Here is a 15,639-nt window from a genome sequence, read left to right as displayed (position 1 = left end):
ATTGCAATGCATTTTTTGACCAACAAAGAGGTGAGTTTTTTGCTTTCTGGCCACATGAAAAAACTGCTTAGTGACCGCTGGCGGATGTAACATGAGGAAGAAACAATGCACAAAACACCAGCCATTTGGTAACTTTACCTGGGCTACTGATAATGTTGCTCTCTTCCCAGATAAGCTCAAGGTCATGATAGAATAAGGACACCCACTCATATAACACACAATTGATGCCCACTTTACTTTTGCTGTAGGTTTATCTCAGGATGCAGCAGCGGGAATAGTCAGGAAGATATGGGGCAAGGAGGGAAATGTGGAGAACGGCACAAATGGTGCATTAGTATTATCTTGAAAGAGGGCCAGTGAGGCTGCTTGCAAAGGTTCCATCCTCCGTTATCCAAGAACATGTGAAAAGGAAATTGCGTTAAGCAACAAACTGCCTTTTTATTTACAGAAAACACAGACCAAAACAAACAGCCTTCTGCATTGTACGTACTGTAGCTAAAGTGTACCCTGTAATCAGGAAAAATTATACTCTTGAGCTCCACAGCTCTCTGCTTTTCAACCAAGGTGGTTAAAATGCATATTCCAGCTTTCCAACAACAACAGGTTTAAATGAACCACATCTCTAAAAATAACTGCTGTCAGCTAGCATTAAGCTCAGGCTCAAAGACCAGCAGGTGGCTGCTAAAGGGAAAGCTTTATTGGGAACTACAAAGGTCTGGGGAGACTTTTGCTCCAGCTGTGTAAACCGCTATTCCGAATTGAAGGAGAGGACTTTGTGCAAGTCACAGGACACGACTCGGGGACGGGAGGTCTCTTGTGTGCGAAGTTGCAAACTCAGCCCCACTCTCAAGAGCACCAAATTAGGGGTGCCCCACCAACTCTGTGTTACGACAGACTAGTCCGAAATGCAGACTCACCTCAGGCAGAGTGGGAAATCTTCATAATAAGATAATGCTTCTTATTTCTTGCGAAGTTTAATGAGCAGCAAAACTTTGCAAAGCCCACATTTTAATTCTCCTAAATTTGCAACTGCTGTAGCATCAGAGAACAGAACCCATCACAACTCAGAAAAATTGTTTTGGATGCTGCACCTCATCCAGATATTTCTATTAACACAGACTGTACAGGCAACCCAAGTATCAGCTTTCTACATAGTCTGGCTGATTGCTCTCTATAGTGAGGACAGAGCTCCTGTTACTCATGCAACCAGCTATCCGGGTAAAAACATGCATTAGGATGTTGGTGATTCGGTATTCTATGCCAAAAATAGTTTCAAAGCTGGAAAGGCTAATCTTGAGAAAAATTTCAGAATTTGGGGGTTTTTTGAAAGTTGCAACTAATGCACATTCTTCTCCCCTCCACTGCACTGAAGATGCAACTCCTGCTCCGGGTCATGTACCAGATAGGTCTCCATAAATGCACTGAGGAGAGCTTGGGTGCAATCCAGCACTGAATAGGATCCAGTAGGATCCAGGACTGCAGCGTCTGCAGGTTTGCCAGAGGATGCACATGTGTTGTTACACACTGTATCAGTTTGCACAGTCCCTAGGGCAAACCAGGAGGAGTGCTGACACAGGAACAGCTTGGATTTTCTCATTCTGTGAGCTTGTCACAGCCTCACTCCTGCTTCACCTCGTTCCTGGTGTGCCAGACTGCACGGCTCTGCAGCACAGCTGTTGGTGCCGGCAGCGGGAGGGTAGTGGGTGCCTGCGTGCTGTTACCTACCGTTCAAACCGACAGGTAAGTCCAAGAGGAAATATTACTGTTCCAGAAGCAAGAAAGCAAAAGGGCAGAGGCATTAAGTAAAAATGGGACAGTGGTGTGTTGACACCTGCAATTGAGAGTGTGTGAGGTTTACGTCCTACCTTCTTGCATCCTGCAGGCTTCATCACAGCCTTAGAAAAGTTAAGAAGGAAAGTCACCTGGGATGACTGAGACAGGTGGAAAGGGAAAGTTAGAAGAAGATTTGAAGCGACTAGTGCCTGGAGCGCTGTTCTAGGACATGGATACTAGGATGCCTCAATGTCAGGATCTCAGCAGCAACTGTCATCCTTTATGAGAAAGCTTCATTCAATCCAAAGGGAGGCAAAGGACACACACCAGAGCCCCAGATTTCTCTGCCCATTGAAAATACCTCACGCTTTTCTTCTGTGAAGATAAACTAACCTTGTCCAGCACGGGGTCGTCCAGCCGCTGCTGCTCAATGCACTTGTGACAAACTCGGGACAAAAGCTCATGGGGTTCAATGAAGAGTCTGGAACTCAGCAGGAATGTAAAGATATAGGCTTTCTGCGGGAGAAAGAAAAGCAGACCTGCTGTGAGCAGCCACACAGTGGTAATATTACCCATAAAAGCCCCAAACTCCACGGTGTTTGCATTTCCACTAGGACAGACCTGTATGTCTAAAAGACATAAGGCTTCCTGACCCTGAAAACTGAACTGGTTACAGTGGGTGCAGGAGGCAGCAGCATCTCCTTCCTCCACAGCATCCACTTCCAGCCCTTGGTTGCCCAAACCCTGTGCAAACATCCAGCAAAGACAGCACGTAGGTCACTCTACAGGAGTGAGCCCAGGTGTAGGGGACATGAGGGTCAGCACAACCAGGGACGCATGGAGGCCAGTGAACATTAAACATGGAGCTGCTCAGGCACCCGTGTTCCACTGTGCCATGAGCTGCGGATGCCCCCACATTAGTCACATCTTGTTATTGCCCTGCAGGTCTCACTCAGCCTGTTTTCAGGAATATTTCTTTTATTCTACTAACCCCGCAAAATTCACTTTTATCAGCCAAGCCATATCATATGCAGTCCTACCTCTGTGAAGCTGTGGGAAGCAGGTCTGTTGGATAAATCCTTGGATTATTTAAAGTATTCCAGCAGAGAATTTAAAACATATGCATGAATTATCAGTTGTTTGCATCCTGACCCCTCCTGGCACCTGAATTATCTTCTTTCCCCCAGATCTAGCCATGCTCCTGAGCTGCAGGTATAGTACGACATATCACACATTGCTTAATGAAAATCTCACAGCCTGATCTGTCCATTACCTATTTTTATTGCCTTTCTGTTCTTTTTTTTTTTTTTTAATTGACATGCTTCTTCATTACTTATTTTTAGCTGATCAGAAGCTGAGCCGTGGGTAATTTAAAACATGGTGTCTGCTCTGCATTGATAACTTTTGTGGTCTTCTAAATGGCCCAGAAGTCAATGCTGTTCTGTGCTTTGAAATACAAGACTTTCCATAGAGATATATTAGGACTTAAAACTCTTCCAGTCAAACTCTGTCCTGAATTCCACTGAGGATGTGCAAAATCCAGTAAAGTCAATAGCTTGCAGGATGATAAACCTGTTTCCAGTTTAGATCCTCACACTGTTGGTGAAGAAACAGTGAATATTCACTGGGGGAGCATGGATTAGGATCTGGACTGTGCTGTCAAGTGACTGCAAAGTTGGTGTGAATACAACCCCAGGTAAATGATGAACCCATCTCTGTCGTCACTGAGGGAACGCTTTATACATACAGACAAACCTGGATGACCTCAGCAGCTACTGAAATTCAGCTATTTTAATGCCAGTTCAGACATTTTTGCTTCAGTCTTCATCTAAACCTCTCTGGGATGCACTGCTATTTCTGAAGTGCTCCAACTGCTACATCACTAATTCATCACCACCACAGCTTTCCCTCCCCTGCTCCGCCACTCCGTTCTCTTATTTAAAAGCAGTATCAACTTTGGGATCTGCTTTTTCATGGGAACAATTACAGAGCAGTGAAACAGCATTTAAAGCAATGCATCAATTTACCAAGCTTTAATTGTATGCAGCTTTTAAATTAGTCCTCTTAATTCAAAATTTAACACATTTGCACTTTTGCATAAAGTGCTGCCCCAATTTATCAAAACTAAACTGTTTATTATACTGTGAATTGCTTACTTCAGGGTAGTAATCAGTGGTAGGTATCAGATGCTGGATTAGAGCATCCAGAGATGCTGAGGTAAGGTTTCCATCCTGGAAGATCAGTCCTCCTTGTTCATCTTCTTTTGCAGTATGTAGATGAGGGCTGAAGCCACATGGGGTAAACATACTGGTAGAACTCAGCGTTTCGGGCATGCCTTTCTACAAGAGAGAAAAACCCGCGTCAGGGACAAAATCCATCAGATTCACAGTCACGTCTGTCTTCTGGTTGATTTGGAAAACACAAGCCACTAATGAGAGCTTCCTGTTCACAAAATTAACATGATCCCTTTATTATAACCTCTTTTTGTTGTCATTGGCAGATCATGCCTGTGATGGGAAATACATGGGAAAATGGGACATTTTGATTTATGCTTTTGTGCCAGAAAGGGACAGAAGCTGGTTTGGGCTCCCACGCCAGTCGAGCACTTTGTGATGATCCCCTTTTTGCTACCAGCCCTGGTCAGTCCCATGCAGGACAGGTGAGATATGTGGGACTTGAATTCTGCAGGTTCTTGAGCAGAACGGAGCTGTTCATTTGAACCTCTGTCCCCCTGAGAATGGGGCAGGGAGAATTTAGGGTGAGAGAGCGAGAGAAAAGGGGTGCCACTGAAGGCTTGCTCAGGATGGACCTTGAGAATGCTCTGTGGCTCCCACAGGACAGGAGACGTGTCACAGCGAGTGAGGGGCTACAGGCAGGAGCAGAAGTCAGCTGGAGGAGGATGGAAAAAGGAGTTGGAGGGAACAGAGAACGTAGGAGCTGAAGAAGAGACTAAAGAGCAAGAAGAGAAATAAAGAAGAGGGAGAAGGCAGACACCTCCACTATTTTTGGAGCCTGAGGTTAGTCAGTCCTGGATCTATACTTAGGCACTAAATAAATGTTTCAAAAAGATCCTGAGCACTCATCAGGTTTACTAGAGAAGCAGAGTCCTCAGCACCTTTGAAAGGAGGCCAGGCAAACTCTGAGCATGTAGCCTAGTTTGAAGCTCCCTGTATTTCAGTTCTCAGCATTGCATTCTAGGCTCCTTCTCAATTTTGTGGCTTACAATTAGCTTTTTACATTTCTTCTGTTGAGCAAAGTTGTTTCGTTCCTGAGTTGGTTCAGGGGGATGACAGATTTTGCCCTAAGAACTTTAAAGCATCTCCAGCTGCCTCTGAAATTCTCCCTAGAAGCTGCTCCGCTCCCAACAAGAGGACAGTGCATGCTCACTCCCACATCAGCAAATGCATCATCCAGAGCAAAGGATCCCTCTGTGACCTGACAATTTGCTTCTAAACTTCATCTTACTCGGTGCAAGGGAGGATGGGGAAGGGGAGAGTCCCGGAGCCAACCTCTGCTCCCTTGAGCAGCTACAGAACGTCCCCCAGGACTCCAGCTCTCCCTCCTGAGCACAACCTCTGCCTGCTAGAAGGGCAAGATCTGCGCCCCGCAGGCTGCTGAGCTGGCACCGACCTCCCACGCAGGGCCACGCGCTGACACTGCCCGATGCTGCCACGCTCAGCCGGCGGGCACTCAGTCACAGGCAGCCAGCAGATAGGTCTTAGTGTTTTAATCTGTTTCTCTGCCCTTTTCTGTATCCTGTTCCATCTGCTTCTCTGCCTCTTCACCATCCCATACAACTTCAAAACCTGCCCCATGGATTTGGCTTAAAAATTGGACTTTTTGTTTCTTCCTCACATCTATCGGTAGATGTGCTGTGACCCAGATAGTCAGCTCAGCTTTCATTCCACGTACAGTGTGTTGTATTTACTCCTGCAAAAGCAGCTCTCTGCCTGGCACAATCCATCTACTCCCCCAAGCTCAGGCTGTCACAACTTGCCAACTCAGAGCAACCTTGGACCGCAGAGGATGAGAAGGGTGTGAAGCCCTGGGAGAGGCTGGGAGCTGGGTCCCAGAACCGTGGGAGATCAGGCTTTACGAGCAAAACTTGGGTGACCTCATCCTTGAAAGGAGGGACTGCTCCCCAGGAGCCAACGGTTCGGTTATTGCATCTTATCTCCTCCTGGGAGGCTCGCACGGGCTGGGAGCGCAGGCTGCCTCCGGGATTTGCAATCCAACAAAAAGGAACCAAAATGTCAGATGCAACAAATTCCCATATTGGCTGAAAAATAAAATAGAAGTCTAGGATTATAGTTCAGTTTAAAGAGCAGAATATCTGAATGTCATCCCAGTCAGAATAGAAGTTGAAGTACCTAGTTTTAATGAATGTGCAGATGTGCCTGTTAATAAGGCTCTAAGAGCAAGTAATTGCTGCTTTTTGTACACAGCTCAGACTCTGTGTAGTAAATGGGAAACACTGCCAAATCCTATTTGTTACTTCTAACATGCTCTACGTTATGTCTTGTTTCTATGGTAATAATCCCAAGAAGGATTGCATGTCCGTATAGATCAAGAAATAGATCTCACGGACATATAGCTGTCTAGATGAGGAAAATAAAAAGCTAAAACAGCTGTGAACTTAGAGGACACATCCTGGCTCGGTGTAAAACAGAATTCGAAGTAATAATTTATTCAGTGCAATCCCTCACTGTCAACACCATTTTTATTATCAAATAGAAACGTATCTAAACAGGGTATTGCCTGAACATTTGCCTCGCATCACATGAGAAATCTTGCTGAAATACACAGTAATGCTTCTTGAGGAAAAGTTACCATTTTTTAAAAATCAGAATAAAACCAGCTGTACAACCGTCACTGAGACATCTGTCTCGGATACTGTTAAGAAATTAAATGTGACCTTACATTATGAAGTTCCTGGTCTAATCTTGAGATTTTGGGCAAGGCTTCTGTCGCATCTGAGCTGCTGCCTGGTTGACACCATACTTGCCACTGAAGATGACCTGGTTTTAACTTCATGCCATTTTGGTCACTGTTGACTGATACTGTTACATTCACAGCAGGATGAAGTATAACTGTAAAAAACTATCGCACTACTAAGCTTGATAATGACTAACATCAGTATTTGGCAGACAGGAATTAAGAACAGGGACTTTCCTGCTCACAACACCTCATCTCCTTTTATGTTCGTGCAGTTTACAAACTACTTTTTTTCAAAAGCACTGAGTAGAAACAAGGCCTTGCTTTGAAACAGCCCAAATACGTGATTGCTTGCAGTAGGCAGAAGACAAGGTTAGGTTTCAATCACTCACAGAAGAAAAAAGGGAAGCACTGAGAAGAAAACAAACAAGCAAACCACCTTAGATTTATCTTATTGTACTCATGGTGGTTTGAATGATGAAAAAGGTGGACGGTGTAGACAGAGACAGACCCTTCTCCGAACAGCACGGTGACAAGATGACAGGCAACAGCCCAGGCCGCAGGAGGGAAATTCCAGTTGAACCTAAGAGAAAATCCTCCCCTGAGCACCACATGAAATTGGAAGTGGGGCCTGGAAACGGTGTTCAGTCTCCATCTACTTCTCCTGGAAACAACACCCTACACGTGGTAAAAATGGCCCAGAACTTCACTTGAAGACCACTTGGACTCAACCTGAAGCAAATGAGATTAAAGCACGTGAAAATTCAACAGGTGCTTCTGTGAACTATAGCCCAATTCACCACATCAGGTTTTGCTGTTTTGCCCTCACTTCAGAAGGAAATCAGACACCGATTTCAGACAAAATTTGCAGGATGATAGATCTCAAAAGCGTCTGAGTTCCTCCATGTGCCATTAAGCTGAGCAGCTGGGTAGAGGAAAAAGACCCAAATTATTACCCTTCTGGGCAGAGAGCAACAGTGTGTGCTGACCTGTCACTGGGCTCAATAGGACTTGCATGGAGGTGAGAGACTTCACAAATACTCTAGCAGAAGGAACAGCATCCACCAGCCTTGCTAAGTACAGGGAAACTGAAGGATGCAAGAAAAAGCCAAACCCCCAAGGTTCATAAATTCTGCTGCTCTTACGCATACTGACTAAGACCTGGACATTTCCAGCAGTAAACACATGGGAGGGTTGGTGCCCTGACTTTGGAAAGATACACTGGTATACACTGGTCCCAAAACCAGACCTAGTGCTTGTGGGTTCAGGAGGAGGAGAGATGTTTTGCTAACAGCACACAGGCTCTCGTGACAAGGGTAAGATATAACGTGTGTCCTGAAGGAGCACACTGATAAATGGTGCTCTGGAGGGACAGCTGCTGGTGGGGGCATCTTGGCAAAGGGTGGACTTCCACACCCCGTCACGCGAAACGACTGATGGTACAGGTGGCTGCACGCATACAGCATTTAAACTATCCCTGTGCTCTAAAGGACTGAGAGCTGGAGATGTGAAAACATCTCTGCACCGGTTAAAAGAAAATTAAAAAGGAAAAAGAAAATGCAAGGGGAGACTTTCTGGGACTGTTTTCCATTACACAGGCAGGACCTTCCACGTGGGAGAAGGCAGAGCATGCGGCTCCTTCCTTGCCTACAGAAAAGCAAAGTTATATAAATAGGAAAAGAAAAACATTGGATTCAACACTGACATCTACAAAAAAGCAACACAAAATGCTACTGAGCCAGTACCATAGCATTTTGCATCTATTTCACCAAAATGTTTAGACGACCGGCAGTGGCACAGCTCAGTCAGCGGTCCCAGCTCTGTGCAGGTGGTGCTGAGCCAGGAGGCACCAGAAAGGTCCCTCCCCAACAAGTGTGGGGACACTTCACAGCAAGGTGTCCTGGTGACCCTCTGTCCTTAGCAATGAGGAGGACAACAGTGTCACATCAGATCAGAGTGGGCTCCTCAGTGTTCTCCCAGATCACGGGGCTGTGTGTTCAGCCAAGGATTCTCTGACTGGGAAATGCAACAGCTCAAGCAACGGCTTGTTCAGCTGTGGCTTTTTTGGATGATAAAGTCAAGATTGCTGGAAGTGAGCCCATTGCCACTTCAGGGGAAATGCATTTCTGGGATGTTATGGTAATAACTGGAACTGGGAATTTTTTGTATTTCTACTGCCACTCTTTTTTGCTGTTGTTCTGTTCCATCATTCCTAGCTTTTATTGGCTATTACAAAGTGCCTTTTCTTTACATTCTTTTAATATATTTCATACTTTCATAAGATTAGAAAATAAATTAAAAATAATTGCAATATACTGCTTTTTAATCTTTCTCCACTGGCCAGGACTGCTAAGTATTCCAACGCAGTGATGGAAACAGACAATCCATAGAGACTTCTCACTACAAATTACGCTGCTTACACAGAAGTATTTAAGTATTTGATTCACTGAGCCAAAGCATGAGACCAAAGAATCACTGATGCTTGGGAGAAAAGCCACCCACAAGCTCTGCGAGTGCCTTAAAACCTCTGGAAAAACAGCCCCCAAACCTGGAAAGCTGAGCTGGGCATGGCTTAAAGAAAGGACTGCCTAGCCATGCACGTAACATGGGCCCTCCAGTCCGCAGCGAGAGGTTCCATGTGCTAGAGGATGGTTAACAGGCTGCCAGCTCTGCCGTCCTGGGCCAGCCAGGAGGGTAAATAGCCCAGCAGCGTCCCCCACTCCACCACCCACTGTTACAAACATCCCTGTGGCAAGTACAGTTAATGCTTATGTGGACACGAAATGTTCAGGAAATATTTAATGTGTTTTGCAGCAGCTTTGATGTGATAAGTGTTTTATCCTTTTATCAAAAACTTAATCACACTGTTTACTTTTGATCTTCATTTCATCTCTGCCTTCCATCTGTTCTGCCTCTCTCCAGGGGAAACGAGCTGGTACCATGTGACGAATGGAGCGGGGCTGCAGACTTATCTTCCCACCCACTTAACTTTTAGATTAACAAAACAAATAAAACCCTTCCCACTTCAGGGATGAATGGCACCAGCTTTTGACAATCACCCTCTGGAATTACAGGAGCCAGAGAGGATGGTAAGGGAAGGCGAGGAGGTTGTGTCCATCTGCGCCATGAGGCAGTTTCACTCGCTATCCTGCTCATGACGGGGGGCTGCTCCTCACAAGAACTCGGGACGTGCAAGTCAGCACTCAGTGAGCAGGGGATACATCAAGGGTGTGGGAGACTCAAGGTCAAGTGCAATCTGGCAAGGCACAGACTTCAACAAATACACCTAATCTAGAGTCAGTTGGACTGGTTCTTACTCCCATCTGGGAACAGAAGTGGGAGACATCTCCCATCCTATCTCAGCCCTGCAAATGTCTTTATTGATCCAACTTTCACCCAGACCAGACAGTTCAAGGAAGTGAAGATGGTTCACACTGAAACATTTTGGAAAAATTTCCTGGAGAATTCTTGACCAGCTTTAGTAACAAAACTTATTATCCAACCATCACTAATCTCTCTATGTGACATTGGAAGAGCTTTGCTGAGGGATTTGCTCTGCTCTGAAAACATGAGGAGCTAAGGGATGGAACGGCAGGAAAAGAGAAAGAATCACAAGCAACCAGCATCTTTCCTACGTGGATGTTGACCCAAGTGAAAGGACTGCACAGGCCTGCAGCTCAAAGCAGACATACAGATCTCTTCTTCACGATTCAGCTGCGATACCACCAAAACCAAGGCTCTGTTTGTCCTAATTGACATACAGGTGAATTCTGCCCCAAACAAAAGTCACTAATGTGATGGACAAACAGTATGATAGGAAACTGCAGCCAAAGGTGATCTACTTAATGCCATAGGTGGGATAAGAACCAGCTCTTGGTCTTATTCTTTGGGCTTTGGTGTCCAAGCTTTAACCAGAGTTACCATTGAGGTAGCTTGGAAAAGACTTTGACTCCTACACTGAGACTCAAGTAGGTAATGACTGAAGAAGCAGAAACAACTGCACTGTGGAGCAGGCAGGACAGTGAAGGCAAGTTTCAAACCCTCCCTATTGACAACTTCACAGACAGCCTGAACCCACAAAGTAGAGCCAGAAGGATTTAGCTGTATGTAGATGCATTATTTGCAACGATCCTTCTCATCTGTGTCGCACACTCCCTGCAGGTCGGGATGCAACGCGAGTCCTTCTGCCCTTCCCCATAAAGCTCTTGCTTTCTGCCCCATCCCTGAGGAACAAATCCCGCTCCGTGCTGCTGGCCAGGACACCACGAGACATAGCTGAGTTTTATCTGCCTTGGTACTGGCTGACCACAGTCATACAAGCCCTAAATACTGGTGGGCTCAGCAGAAACCTCAGTAACAGATACTCACTTTTCTTTACATTGCTTTCAGTAATTTTCCAACTACTCATTTTTGCAGAAAAAAAATCCAGAACATAATTGTAATGACTTAAAATTCCAACTTTTCTCTATTTATTTTGTAGTGAGGAAGGTAGAGGCAAGAGAAGAGAAAGTATCCTAATGTTTCAGAAAACAAAAAGGAAACCCACTGCACAGTAATTGCTTCCGCTTCTCAAGGCCATGGTTATAAAGGTTATTTCAGCAAGAGTACCTGGCATTAACAAACTCATAATGTATTTTATGCTGATGTAATTAGCAAACTGGTAGCAGGTGTAACTTTCTTTTCATCTTTTCGACAGGCCATAAAACATTCAATTTACAGTCCATGAAGTTGTAAGATTGCAGAAAGCTCAACTTGTCAATCCCAATACTGTTGGAAATGGTTAAATGAGCAATATAATGAAGCTATGCAACTTAGAAACACAAAAGAATCACAGGGGAAAAGAACCGTGGGATGGGAAAGGTGGGGAAAGACACTTCACTGGAATATTCTTCGGTTCAGTGATTGCATCTCAATGTGGGCTGGATCTGTCCCTGTTCCTACCCTTTCCTTGTATCAGCTGAGGCACTTTAGTGAGATTCACATGAATGAGAATGCAAAAGCAGCGAGTGAATTTAAGGGTTTGGGGCATCTCATCAGAATTAGATGCTGCTGCCCATTGCCATTCCCAGGAGGAGAGGCCAGACACGGGGAAACCTCAGCACGAGGTGGGGAAGGGGGCGGCTGGGGGGCTCCAACCAGGAGAACAGGCTACGAGAGCAACCGAGCAGCAGCCGCCACGGGGTACTGGGGGAGCACTAAAGCATCAACCCTCTTCATCCAGTTTTTCAAGGAAACACCCAAACCGAAATGACCTCTGCAGCTACAAACTCACGCACTGTGCAATTCTGGGGGGGCTTCCAACCTCCTGGTGGAAAAAAAAAGCCAACATTCTAATCTAAAAGAGTGATTCCAAAGATTCAGACCAAAAACTAGGCCCAGCACCTCCAAACCTGCATTGACATTGTCCCTCAGGTCTCCATTCTCTCCCTGCCAGCACTCGGGCAAGTCCCAGATCAAAGACTGGGCACAAAAGGAACCCGCTTCTTGCTCTGCAGCAAACCTGCAAACCAGAGTGACCTGGCACAAGCAGCACAACCTCATTCCCCTAAAGACACTGCAAAGTGACAGGAAAAAAGACTCAAACCCCACAGAAATTACTACACTCTGCATCCCACATATTTACTCCGGGCTAGAACAAGAGCTTTATTCTCTGAGATAGGCACATCGCTGCATTCAAGGCCAGCCCACGGGAAAGGCATGCATATGTCTACCAGCTGAATTTTTTCCATTGTGTCAGTGACAATGATCACAGCTTCTCTGCTACTAGAGGTTTATGAGAAATATCTTGCAGTCAAAATACTATGGTGGAAAAACAACTATGCCAACCAATTACCTCAAAATCTGACAGACACGCCTCAGAAAGAGGCCCAATTTATAGGTAAGGAGGCATTAAATCAATTACCAGCACAGTGCAAGCAAGAACAAGGTCACCTTGCTGAAGGAATATTTCTGTTTATGCTCATGTCAGAGTATTTGTTCGATAGAGAAAAATGAAAACCTGATTATCATGAATTTGGTAGACTGGTCTGAAGTAGAATGTAAATCAGAAACAAGAAGATTTATGGCCAATTAAATTGAACTCCAATCAAAAACCCATTCAGGCAACAGTTCCCTGGGGGCTTCAATTTGTTAGCGCCACATTTTTTTAATAACTTTCTTTTTCATGTAACATCAGCAATAATAAAAGCCTTTCAATAACAAGCAGAGCCATGAACACGTTATTTATCTTAAAATGCCATCATCGCCTGGGATCAGAAAGCATGGAAAGGACACACCGTAATCACTCAGGAACTACCCCCCATAGAACTGCAACGGGGTGTAAAGCTTTTTTTCCCTCAGTCTCAGGACAATTTCCCTTTTCATTAATCTGGTTCAAGTCGGAAGTATTTCTCCTGAGTAAGAGCGAGCTGGCATTGACTCTGGTCTCTGATGTCTCAAACACTTTCCCAATATTGCATGTTCACGCCAAACACAGGGCCAGTGGCATATCTGTGCCTCATCATTATCAGATTTTTAGTAGTGTTTGAAGAATGCCTACCAATATATTCCAGAGGCCCTTGACAATATTCAAATGTATGCCAAAGGCAGCAGTCTAGATTTCTCTCACTTTAGGCTAGGAAATCTATTTTCTGCTCTAACGTGCCTCTCTCCCCTTATCCATCCCCCTTCCTCCCGAATTCCTGGTAAAACATGTAGATGGTATAAAAGCTACCCTGGTATACAGGAATTTCCTTACTCCTTTTGGTAACAAAAAATTATCCATTTTTTTCTTAAGGAAAGAAAAAGGATAGATAGAATGTAAACGGAACAAGGAAAATGAAAGTGCTTTGAGTGGCAATGAATTAATGTACCCATTGTTAAACACAGAATTGCAAAATTTGCCCCGAGCGAAGTCAGAGCTCAACCAGGCATGGACGGAGAGGGAAATCCCGGAACAAAACCATGCAGGCAGCGTTCCCAGAAACCACTGACATCAACAGGAGCCTTTTGGCTCAGCTCAGTCGTGGCTGACGGGCCACCACTGTGACTGCCTGGAAAACAGTCAACACTTGGATCTTCTCGCTTAGGCAGAGGTGAGGAGAGAAAGTTATTTAAGGATAACCAACGGTTGTCAATCCAAAGGGATGCGCGGTTTTGTAGGGCAGTAGGGGCTGCAGCATCATCAAACTCGCACTTTTAAGCCAGAAAGGTGCTGCGGGAATTTCATTTAATACCTAAATACACGGGCATGACATCGTGACTGCCTTCAGACCACAGCGGCCGCCTCCTCTTCAGGAACAGCTTCTTCCAGGCCAAACCTGGAGGAATCAGAGCGGCTTAAAAGCAGCACAGCAGAGTCTGGTCCCCGTGACACCAACAGCTTTGCATGAGCAAGGACGCCTCTCCCCATCTACGTGAATGCTGTCTCCACTGCATGCTGTCAGAATTACAATGGAAAGGCTGTAAATAAAACAAAAACGCAGACCTCAGTCCTCCTCTCATGACACCTTGGTGAGAACAAGTCCTGACAGGAATAAAAAACCTCCCGTACTAAGGAAAGCAATTCCGCTATTTATGCAGAAGGAAGAAGGAAAGCTGCATATCAAACAAATAATTACAAGAGCAGCTTTATCAGTCCCTGCTGATTACTCTCAGCTCGGTTTGATGATTCTGCCAGCACTCTGCAGGTTGTTCAGAGAGGTGCGTGTCACAACATTTCACTTGCAGTTCTTTCATTTATTAGCACCTACTGCTACCTGTCTTAGTCAAAAATCTCAGCGTAGATTTAGAAATTGGCCTCCTGGAGTCTGTCAGAGAGGTTTAAAAACCTATAAATCATATTTTTGTATATATACATCCATCCTCAGACAGACTTCCTATGTGAATATGAATGCATAATGATATATTTTGCACATTATATATATATATATATATATATATGCAGTTATATAGAAGCACAGACATTTTTATAAGTGCCCTCCCCCCTCCAATAGGTAAATACAGCAATTCAAGTAGCTTGCTTATCACTGCTTCAGTTTGGGTCAGATGACGTTTCATTTGACTTTTTTTTCTTCCCAAATTCACTAAAACATTAAATGGAAGAGGGTCTCATCTTCACCTCAGAAAACATCAGTGCCTTCTGAAGAGCAACATAAGCTCTGACACCAATGGCAATTTGTCACCTCTGTTAATTACACTGTACTTGAGCAATGCTCAGTTACCAGATTAGCACAAATGCTTCTTAGATTTTCGCTCTTAATTGCCGTGGTCTGCAGACTTCCCCGAGATTTATGTCCCACTGCAAGGCATCCTTTGCTGTGAGTACCTCTGTGCTTTGGTGTGCAGTGCAGACAACCAAGCACCTGATTTATGGTGCTCACATTCCCTGTCCTCGATGTGCCTTCGAGAACTGTGCACAGGATGGCAGACAGCGGAACTGAGAGCTCAGAGCTGAGCCCATCCGTGATGGATCCAGCCACGCAGGCTCCCTAGTACCTCCTCCCAAATATCCCCTCGGCCCCAGGCTGAAGAGGTGCTGATGATGACACTTGAACACAGGATTTTGCACCAGGGAAGCCAGAGCACAGGGGCTACACCAGCACTGCCAGCATCAGGCTCCGGTCTCAGCTATGGATTTGGCTTATTTCATCCTAGCATCCCCAAAGTGCTCCAGACTGACAAGCAGGCTCTTGTGTTCTATACATGGCATATGGACACGTCTCCCTAAAAGAAATGAGCTCGTGAGTTTCTGGATTTCCCCTTCTGGAGCACCATCTGCCCCTGCTTCCAGTTCCACCACTCGCTGCCACAGTGGGACTTGAGGCAGCCAGGTCCTCGCCAGCCCCGTGCCTCTCACACACAGTGAGAAAAGCACCAACGTCATCTATAGCTGTCTCCAAATTAAAACACATTCATGCTGGAATATGCTCTCAAATTCAGCCTTTGTTTGGG

At 45.2% G+C, this 15,639-nt stretch overlaps 1 protein-coding gene across 1 annotated transcript in view; it reads right to left on the bottom strand.

The window, feature by feature from the left end:
- RASGEF1C (RasGEF domain family member 1C) overlaps window positions 1–15,639 on the bottom strand; it is a 74,250-nt gene that overhangs the window by 28,544 nt on the left and 30,067 nt on the right. Inside the window, exons 2-3 of the mRNA XM_065848876.2 lie at window positions 3,930–4,112; window positions 2,167–2,289 (exon numbers count right to left, since the gene is read on the bottom strand). Coding sequence (XP_065704948.1) covers window positions 2,167–2,289; window positions 3,930–4,106 — 300 coding nt within the window. The 5' untranslated portion in view covers window positions 4,107–4,112. The remainder of the gene's footprint in view (window positions 1–2,166; window positions 2,290–3,929; window positions 4,113–15,639) is intronic.

Source organism: Patagioenas fasciata, chromosome 14, assembly GCF_037038585.1.
Source record: "Patagioenas fasciata isolate bPatFas1 chromosome 14, bPatFas1.hap1, whole genome shotgun sequence".
Taxonomy (NCBI): Eukaryota; Metazoa; Chordata; class Aves; order Columbiformes; family Columbidae; genus Patagioenas; species Patagioenas fasciata.
The sequence above is the reverse complement of the archived record's forward strand: the minus strand, read 5'-3'. Positions and strand labels throughout refer to the sequence as shown.